At 38.0% G+C, this 10,182-nt stretch overlaps 1 protein-coding gene across 1 annotated transcript; it reads right to left on the bottom strand.

Moving 5' to 3' along the window:
- Positions 1-2,495: 2,495 nt before the first annotated feature.
- LOC131010793 (uncharacterized) lies at positions 2,496-4,741 on the bottom strand. Its single transcript, XM_057938454.1, has 5 exons — positions 4,037-4,741; positions 3,853-3,952; positions 3,053-3,765; positions 2,690-2,933; positions 2,496-2,620 (listed from the first exon to the last, which is right to left on the bottom strand). Exons 1-3 carry the CDS (start codon positions 4,687-4,689, stop codon positions 3,055-3,057), a joined length of 1,464 nt encoding a protein of 487 aa, XP_057794437.1. The 5' UTR covers positions 4,690-4,741; the 3' UTR covers positions 2,496-2,620; positions 2,690-2,933; positions 3,053-3,054.
- Positions 4,742-10,182: the final 5,441 nt, after the last annotated feature.

Consider the following 10,182-nt stretch of genomic DNA (forward strand, 5'->3'; position numbering starts at 1 on the left):
AATATGCAATCTCGTTTACAAAAAGTATGATCTTTTTGTCATTTAATATATTTATAAAATAAGTGTGGTATTTTCATTTCGGACATATATCCTTATATTTTCAAGCTAATTCACGCTCAAATATGTTTAAAAAAAATATTATTTAACAAATTATTTTAAATTATGTAACAAATTAAATTTATTGGGTCTCTTTCTCTACTTTCTACACATCTCACAACCTGTTGTGGTGGATTTTAAATGCAACATAAAAATCGAAGAAATTAAAGAGAAAATGGCAAAAACCTAGTGTAAAAGGGAGAACACTACAAAAAAAGCGCTGATTACCGACGGCTAAATGCCGTCGGTAAAAAAAGACGGCCGCCGGTAAATAGTGTTACCGGCGGCGATAACGGCGGCAATCTCCCGCCGCTAAATGGTTCGTCGGCAACGACAATAACGGCGGCTAACATCCGCCGTCGGCAGTTAACGGCGGCGATGCCGCCGGAATTGTCGCCGTTAAACGGCGGAGAATAGCCGGAGAAATAGCGGCGGCAGACACCGCCGCTAGTTACCGAGGGCTATTTTGCCGTCGGTAGAGAGCCACCGGAGTCCGGCTGACCCTGCCGGAAAACTACCGACGGCGAGTACCGCCGCTAACTAGCGGCGGCGAATCGCCGTCGGTAAAAAACTGCCGCCGGCCGGTGGGTCACGCCGGAGGATGGCCGGGTATTTACCGAGGGGAAATTGCCGTCTGTAACTACCGACGGCGTTTTGCCCACGGTAATGTTTTTTATTTTATTTTTTTATTTTATTTTATTTATTTATTTATTTATTTATTTATTTTATTGTATATTGTATATCCACAATTTATTTCTGTATTTATACGGTATTGCATACTTTAGACGAACTTCCCAGTCGGCGACCCGACTTCCCAGTGGGTCACCCATCTTGCTTGTGCTATGTGTCAAGCACGCTTAACTTTGAAATTCTTTTCGAGTGATCACCAGTACAGAACACTCGTATTATTGATATATCTACATCTATTAATTCATTTAAATGCTATATACTCACTCATATAATTATAATCTTTGAATATGTGGAGATAATACCTTAAATATGTTGTTAATTAGTGAGCGAGTTCGTTTCGGTCCTTATTTTTATCGTCGGTAAAATATTTAATTAATATTTAATAATTAATTAATTAATTAATTAATTAATTTTTTTTTTTTAACATTAATACACCAAAAGTGTTTTAATTTGGTTATTATAATGTGATTTGAATTTATTTGTTTATGTTAAATGCAATCATCATCATCATTGCCATAAATATATAAAACATTTATAGTTTTAATAATTAAAGCACTTGAAATATATAGTTCAATAAAACATAAATTTGAAAAGAAAGTGCAAATGTAATTTTGTTTGAAAACATAAACATAAGTCTAAGCATCATCATCATCATCATCATCGGCATCAGGGTGTGGAGGTGGCGGAGCATTATACATCCTCATAAACGCCTCCAATTGAGCCACGCGGTCCTGCATCTGTTGGCGTTCTGCTTGCTCTGCCGCCATGCGCTCCTCTATCTGTTGGCGTTGTGCTTGCTCTGCCGCCAATCGCTCCTCCAGCGTGGAGATCCGTGTCTCATAAAGCTGCTGAGACACCGCAGAAGTGCCCGTGCTGCGGATAGACCCCCTACTAGCCTGACTCTGCCCGGCACTCCCGACGCCGTAGATCCGTGACCTATCAATTTGCACCACCTCCAAATACACCTCGTCTAGCCGCTCCTGTCGTCCTGTGGCAGCGGCCAGTCGATGAACCTCGGCCTAATACATACATAACAATGCATAATTGTTAGAAAATAAATACATTCACTAAATATTTGAATAAACTTAAACACTTACGTCAATTCTAGCATCTCTCTCCGACGTATAACTTCCGTCGGCGTACGTGTGGAGGCGGAGGAAGGTGGCATAGTTCGGTGCATCCTGGGGAGTACCAGGATCCAAGCTCTGTATATGCATTTATATAAGATAAATAAGTTATATTAGTCAATATATTAATTTAATTTATATACTTAATTATTTGTTAATTACATACCATATACTGCTGCAGGATACGAGTCGACTGGGACCCGCCCACGTGCCTACTGATCCCTGTACCCTCCCCATCGGGCTCGGACATCCGGTTGGCACGAGCTCGAGTTGAAACAGCCTCAACCTCGGGCTGATGCCAGTAATCCCGGAGTCCAGTCCAGAAATCGGGAGTCATCCAGACGGGCCTAGACATCTCTCTCCCTTGGCTGATACACTGCTTGAGAGTTGACTTGTAGTCGCTGATCATGTCGGAGTACCTTTTGCGGGCTTTTGTCTCCCACATGATCCTCACGTCATGCTCATCCTCGGGCTTCCACGTAAACTCTTTCTGTTGAAAGAAAGAGAATTAATTTAATATCAAACATTTTAACAATTTAATATGATATATTTATATGTATTATAAATTTAATTGTACCTGTAATTCATCAAAAAATTTATCCTTCATCGCCGAGGGCGTCAACTTCCATGTGTACCCGCCTGTGTTTTCAAACATCTTAAATGTGCACGTGCAAGCTTTGGACAGGCCAGTGGGCTCCAACAAAACACTGTGTACAAGTAATTTTGTCACTTAATCATGGTGTACGAGAAACAGTAATTTTAACTAATGTACTTACCCAGTCTCAGGATGCCTCTGAAATACCGTCCTCCCATCAGGTGCCTTAACCTCTCTCTCTCTGATAGCGGCAGCTGTAGGGCCCCTAGGCCTTCTAGCCCGTGAACTACTAGAAGCATTGGGAGTCTCGGGAGTCCCAGAAATATGCGTCCCAGACCCATCAGATGTATCTGCTGTAGCTTCTGGCGCATTAACGCCAGATTGCCTCCCAAATCCCAACAAACCTCGAGAGGTAGACATGATGCCTGTTGCATACAATTAAATTAACAAACGCTATCACGAAACGTAACATTAACAGTAACTAACAAACATAAACATAAACATAACAAATTTGCAATCAAATTCAACCAAAATGTGCATTTACATTTATTCATAAGCATCACTACTATCATCATCACTATCGTTAGATGTCAACGGGGAATCATCGTCTTCTGCTTCATCGTCATCTTCAATCTCAACGACTCCACCGAGGGGATGAAGGAGAAGTGGTTGTTCAATGCCTACACTTGTGTGAGTAGGCATAATAGTAACCACTTCTTCTTGAAATGGTTGATCTAATGTTGATGTAGATGCTGCAGTAGACACTTCAACCTTAGATCTTGCGTTGACTTTGCATGCTGACCACCAATTTTTCTTTGATTGGTTCGTACTGGGATAGGGACAGTAAAACACTTGAACTACTTGACTCGCCAAAACTAAGGGATCATACTTCCTATATCTTCGTGTGTGGTTCAGTGAAACTAACTTGAAGTCTGTATCAATAGAAGTTCCCTGAGCCGACAAGTCAAACCATTCACAGTTGAACAAGACTGTCTGCTTAATTGGATACCCCGGATACTCCAGCACGCAAACCTCTTGCAGACGCCCATAAAAGTCTAGCACATCTCTATCACTACCATAGACCGAACCTTTTATGCAAACGCCACTGTTCACAGTCGCACTCTCTCTATCATGATCAGTTGTGTGAAACCTGTAGCCATTCACGAAATAGCCGGAGTATGTTTCAATCTCCCTTAATGGTCCAGCTGCAAGCGACCTAATATAAGGGTTCAACTCGTCGTTACAAGGACGACAAACCTGTTGCAGACGCAAATATCATTTAAGTTTGCTAGCCAATTTTAGAGTAAGTAAATGTATATTTAACATAAATTTATCGTCTCTTACGTAATGGTTAAACCACAGAATAAACTCGTTGTGAAACGCGACTTCAAACTCTGCATCAGTCATGTAAGGATTTGCATATCGTTTTTCCTCCTTGAAGATCCTTGGATACAAAGAATCAAATAAATATGTTAACACCTATATATGATGAACACTTCTTATACGTAAATTGAACGAGAATACTCACTTGCTATATGTCTCTGCAACCTCTGCACAATTGCTCAAAATATACATGTGTGCAGCATGCCATTCGCGCTCATCCATGTATCTCTTCGTCCCTCGGCCAAGTGAACGCCCAATAGGTTTGAATATGGCAAGACAAAGAGGATCATCATTTTCAGCAACGGGCATCTCAATATTGCGAGGCAAAGTTGTCCACTTTGTAGATATTTGATCTTCAAAGTAAAACGAAGAGAAGGTTGACATTTCTGCAAGTAAGTATGCATTGGCGATGGACGCCTCAACCTTGGCTTTGTTTTTTATATGATTTTTTAATGTCCTCAAATATCTTTCAAAAGGATACATCCACCGATATTGCACTGGACCAGCCAATCGTGCCTCATCTGCCAAATGAACTGGTAGGTGCTCCATTGAATCAAATAAACTAGGCGGGAAGATACGCTCAAGTTTGCAAAGAGTAACAGCTATCTTCTCACTCAGTATTCTCATGTCATATATGGCCACGTTGCGGGATGTTAATTCTCTGAAGAAGAAACTTAACTCTGTAATTGCCTCCCAAACATTCTTAGGAAGAAGTTCTTTAAATGCAACAGGCAGAAGGATTTGCATGAACACGTGACAGTCGTGACTTTTCATGTTGTGCATCTTCAGGGCGTTCATGTCAACGCATCTACTAATATTTGACACGTACCCATCGGGAAACTGAAGACTCTTGATCCATTGGAGTAAGATCTTCTTCTCTTCCCTGTCAAGCGTATAACATGCTTTCGGATACCCTCGAGTTCCATCCACTTTCTTCAACTCTTTCCGCTTGCAGAAGGTGTTCAATTCTTCTCTAGATTTTTCTGTATCTTTTGTCTTCCCCTTCACATTCAGGACAGTATTAAACACGTTATCAAACACATTTTTCTCAATGTGCATGACATCTAGATTATGTCGAATCAAAAGATATCTCCAATACGGTAGATCCCAAAATATGCTTTTCTTTTTCCACCCTACATCTTGATATTTGGCGAGTTGAGCGTTCCTGCCATCGAAGTCTTCGGTAACCTTCACGAAGCCTAACCCCTCGATTTGATTCAAGATTTGTATTCCTGATCTTTGTTCTGGTGGACCAACATTGCATGTCTTATTCCTCAAGAATGAAGTTTTGTTTCTCCTAAACACATGGTTAGGAGGTAAGAACTTCCGATGATTATCAAACCACGATTGTTTTCCACTCATCGGCAAAGTGAATGCTTCTGTATTCTCCATGCAATGTGGACATGCCAATTTCCCAGCTGTACCCCACCCAGACAACATAGCGTACGCTGGAAAATCACTGATAGTCCATATCAGAGCTGCTCGCATCTGGAAATTTTGCTTCAACGATATGTCGTAAGTGTTCACACCAACCTCCTACAGAGATTTTAACTCGTGTATCAATGGCTGTAAGAATACGTCCAACTTCATCTTTGGGTTTGATGGGCCAGGCACGAGGACTGTGAGGAACATGAATTGTTCTTTCATGCACAACCACGGAGGCAGGTTATACGGCGTGACAATAACTGGCCAAGAAGAATATTGACGCCCTGATTGTGCAAATGGGGCAAAACCATCTGTAGAGAGGCCCAACCTCACATTTCTAATCTCATCGGCGAATCCAGGAAAGACTGAATTCAAATGTTTCCATGCCGGAGAGTCGGCCGGGTGGCGCATTATCCCATCGTCTGTGGAGGTCGCATGCCACCGCATATGTTCAGCAGTTGCAGGAGATGCAAACAATCTCTGCAATCGGGGCGTCAAGGGAAAATAGTGCATCTGTTTAGCGGGCACTTGTTTCTTTCTGCGACTCCCAGATGCACGCAAGCTGTCCTTATATCGTGATTGGTCACAGAACATACAACTATGTAGCTCACTAGTTTCCCCCCAATACAACATGCAGTTATTAACACAGCAATCGATCTTCTCTACTGGCAAACCCAAACCACGTAGATTTCTTTTCGTACTATAGAAGTCTTCTGGACAGTTGTTACCCTCTGGTAAAGCAGCTTTCATCATCGAAGACATCTGATTGTAAGTCCTCTCTGACATGTGGCTTTCAGTCTTTATGCTCATTAATTGAGTCATCCAACTTAATTGTGAGTACGTGTCACATCCTGCGTACAATGGAGTATCCGCTGCATCCAACATATTATAAATCTGTTGAGCGTCATTATTGGGCGGCTGCTCCAGATTTGGAGGATCTTGATAATTACTAGGTCCAGCATGGTCATGCACCATCCTTTCGTAGTTATTGTATAATCCATCATCCTCATTCATTATAGCATGTTCTCTCGGCATAGACAGCGGTGCTTCCCTGACAAACCCAAACTTTGTAATTCAGGACAAATCCACGCCTACTAACATGTTCTCTGACCGTAGGTACATCTAAATACGCTTGATTCTTGCACTTCTTACACAGGCACCTAATGTTACCTTGTCCATCTGTGTACGCCGTTTGATTGAACGCCCACTCAAGGAAAAACTCAAGCCCCGTTTCAAATGCGGTACGATCATTGTATCTCGCGTACATCCACGTACGATTATCACTCATTCTTGCAAATTCTAATTGAAAAAAACAAATAAAACATAATAAATTACTTGAAATCTAACAAAATTTCGACAGCATAACCCCACTATCCTAACTACCAAGTGCTCGACTCTACCAGCAACTATAGTGACCATAGTGGTCCTAATTTACTAAGCCTATACTAGGTCTACCCGACCCCCCAATGTCGAAGCAATAATACAATACAAATAAAAGCAATAAAAATCATGGTAATTAAATTTAAAACAATCATTTGTAGGGAGAAGATCCTTAAGAAATAATCAATTTCTATCCCAAAGGGAGAAGATCCTTAAGAAATTGATTAAATCTATCCCACAATATATATATATATATATATATATATATATAATAATATAACATTTCATAAACACATAGCACATAACATTTAATTTAACAAAATTATCCAACATATATAAATTATTCTAACAAATTAACAACTTACAATATAATTTAAAATTAATCATGCTTCATAATTTAAAATTAAACTAACAACATCATATATTAAATGGATTAATATAATTTAAAATTAATCATGCTTCATATAATTTAGTTATAAACAAAATCTATTATAAATTAATTAACTATATATAACAAATAAATCTATTTAATTAATATATAATTAAATACATAAATAAATTCATAATTAAATAATTAAATAAATAAATTAGAGAGCGTACGGTGGTGGTTTCCGGTGGATGTCGTGAAGAAGGCGGTGAAACGAGGTCGTCGAACTACAATAAATAATATAAGTGAAATTATATAATTATATATATATATATAATTAAAATTAATTATATATATATATATATATATATATATATATAGATCTAGAGAGAGAGAGAGAGAGAGTTACCTGCTGGGTCGGCGGCGGTCGGCGGCGGCGAAGGAAGAGCAGCAGGGGGGGGGGTTATTTTCTGTTCGCGTGGGGGGGGGGGGGGGTTGCGGCGCAGAAACTGAAAAAAGTTGCAAACCCGCTGCCCTATATTTTAAAGATTACCGACGGCAAATGCCGTCGCTATCTAGCGGCGGTAAGTTTGCCGCCGTTAATTGTATTAATTTAATTATTTAATGCGTATTTTAACATTAACGGCGGCATCGCCGTCGTTATCTACCGGCGGCAAGTTTGCCGTCGGTAACTGGCCGGTATATTCGAGAGTACGGGTCGCCTGGAATGCCGCCGTCGTGCCGCCGTTAGCTACCGACGGCAAAATCGCCGCCGGTAGATTTCGCCGGTAAATACGCGTTTTTTTGTAGTGGAACCTAACCAAAGAATATTGAAAATTCAGCCAGAATGTTCGACGTCCAAAGTCTCCGATTGAAATCTCAATTGAATCATGAAACCACGAGTAAAAACGATGATGGTGACGACATATAAGAGGTAGTCCGGTGAATAAATGTAAAACGTGAGGAACGAAAAGATGATTCGATTGTATTCTTGAGAGTGTTTGCAAAAATGAGTAAATGTCTGCAACGATAAACAACGATTCATCTATTTATAGGCGATTAAGCCACTATAAAATTTTAAATCTCATTAGCCCTGCTTCTTGATCAATAGGCCTCATCTCATAAGAGACGCAAAAAATCATCGATATCACAATCATTTACTAAAAAAATTTGCTTCCAAACCACATCACATGTTTTTTAGTGGATGGACAGAGTATTTTAGATCATATAATTTTGTAAGTTGGGAACACCTAATTTCTAAGATATTGTCCTCCCCAAATAAATCAAATTGAGGTCGATTTTAGCTATATTTTAAAATAGTTGAATGAGTTGATACAAACCTCACAAAAGTCACGATTTTAGCTATATTTTAAAATAGTTTTAGTACAATTTGATAGGAGAAGATAATGTTGAATGAGGTCAAAACTGTCCACATACGGCCCTCGCTTTTTTTATTTTTTATTGAATATGAATACTTCTAGTAGGAGCGAATTTTTCGAGGGCAAATCAAAATAAAATGCAAAAATAAATAGGTAAAGGAAAAACTACAATAAAATAGAGAAGCAAAGAAGAAAAAGAAAAGAAAAGTGTAGTACTGAATTCTAGATGAGTATTCCTTTTCCACTTTTATGGGTTCAAATGTAGGTTTTGGCTTTTTGCTTCAATTATTTTGAAATAATGGCCGCTTTCGGCTTAAACAAGGTAAACGTTTAAGAGCTAGAGCCAATGAGAACTGATCAAAGACTCTAATTAACAATAGTTTTTAAATGCAATTCAGTTAGTATATCACTAATTTATAGAATGAGGTTTCAAGTAATCGTGTATGCAGTATGCGTGTGAGTTGAATTTCTTATTTTGGCTAAATAGTCATTATATCTTGAATTATTATGAGTCTTTTTTTGACTTTGGGGGAGGAAGAGCGGTGGGAGTTTGATTTTGGACCTCACTGTTCGTAGACATGAGTTCGCACCGTTTGATAAGAACCATGCAAATCTATAGCATCCGAATTGTTTCTCGTAACCTAATATCTGTGTAGAATTATTGTGAATTTTACATGATTTGACGTGAAAATATATATTTTTAATATAATGCAAATTGAAGTCACGCCAAATTTATGATTATCCTACTCAACTTTCAAGTAACAAAAAAATTATCTATGCATGAATTTGCATAATTTATCACAGTTTAGGCATTCATTGATGAAATCCAATCATTCAAGATTAAATTGAAAAAACAATAATATTTTAGAATATATATATATAACTATTATCTATCGACCGTAGTGGAAAATTCTCTCAATTCATCCACATTTTAGAAAGTAGCTAAAATATAAGAATTTGACAATCCACCGTAAAAGATTCCCGGAACTAGTCGATAAGATCTAACTAATTGATCTATGATCCTATTTGGTTTTACTTCTTGTTTTTTCTTTCTTCTTCTTCTTCTTTTTGTGATTAATTTTTTCTTCTTACTAAGTTACTTTTCGCAGTTGGGGTACACCAAAATATACGAGTAAATAGTCAATCAAATACTATGAAATAGCATTACCACTTTGACTGTTAACAGAAAGTAAGATATATGAAAATGTGGTAATCCAAAGGTCTAAAATGGCCCTTCAAAGAAAAAGGTCAATAATGGAATAATTGTTGAATAAGAAGTATCTTATTCCAAACTTCATTCATTTAAAATTGCTTTATGTGTGATTGTGTGTATATCATGCCACGGGCCAACAAAATCAACTCAACACAAAGCACGACCATAAATTTTATTCTCTAAAAAAAAGGCATGACTATCAATTCTTCATACTTAAGGAAAATGCCTAAAGAGGACGAAGTCAATGCTATTAGAGATTATTTTTAATTTCTACTTTTACATCAAGGGCATATATAATTTTGAAATTTTATCATATAATTGACCGGTACAATTACTGAATTACACTATGAAATTTAAACACGTAAGTAGAAAAGAGTATGAAGTAAATGCTATTCTGAATATTTTTTTTTCTACTTTAATATCAAGGACATGTATGATCGGGAACTGCCAAATAAATGGCAATCTATGGCCAATTTGAAATTTCAAAATTATTTTTTAATTTTTTTTAATTAAATATATATATATTT

This window comes from Salvia miltiorrhiza, chromosome 2, assembly GCF_028751815.1.
Source record: "Salvia miltiorrhiza cultivar Shanhuang (shh) chromosome 2, IMPLAD_Smil_shh, whole genome shotgun sequence".
NCBI lineage: Eukaryota > Viridiplantae > Streptophyta > Magnoliopsida > Lamiales > Lamiaceae > Salvia > Salvia miltiorrhiza.

Bases quoted from the DNA above. Each gene is read 5' to 3' on its own strand.
- LOC131010793 (XM_057938454.1), bottom strand. From the start codon at position 4,689: ATGAACGCCCTGAAGATGCACAACATGAAAAGTCACGACTGTCACGTG. The intron at 3,953-4,036 runs GTGAGTATTCTC...TTTGTATCCAAG, and splicing joins GTTGCAGAGACATATAGCAA to GATCTTCAAGGAGGAAAAAC. The intron at 3,766-3,852 runs GTAAGAGACGAT...CGTCTGCAACAG, and splicing joins TTCTGTGGTTTAACCATTAC to GTTTGTCGTCCTTGTAACGA.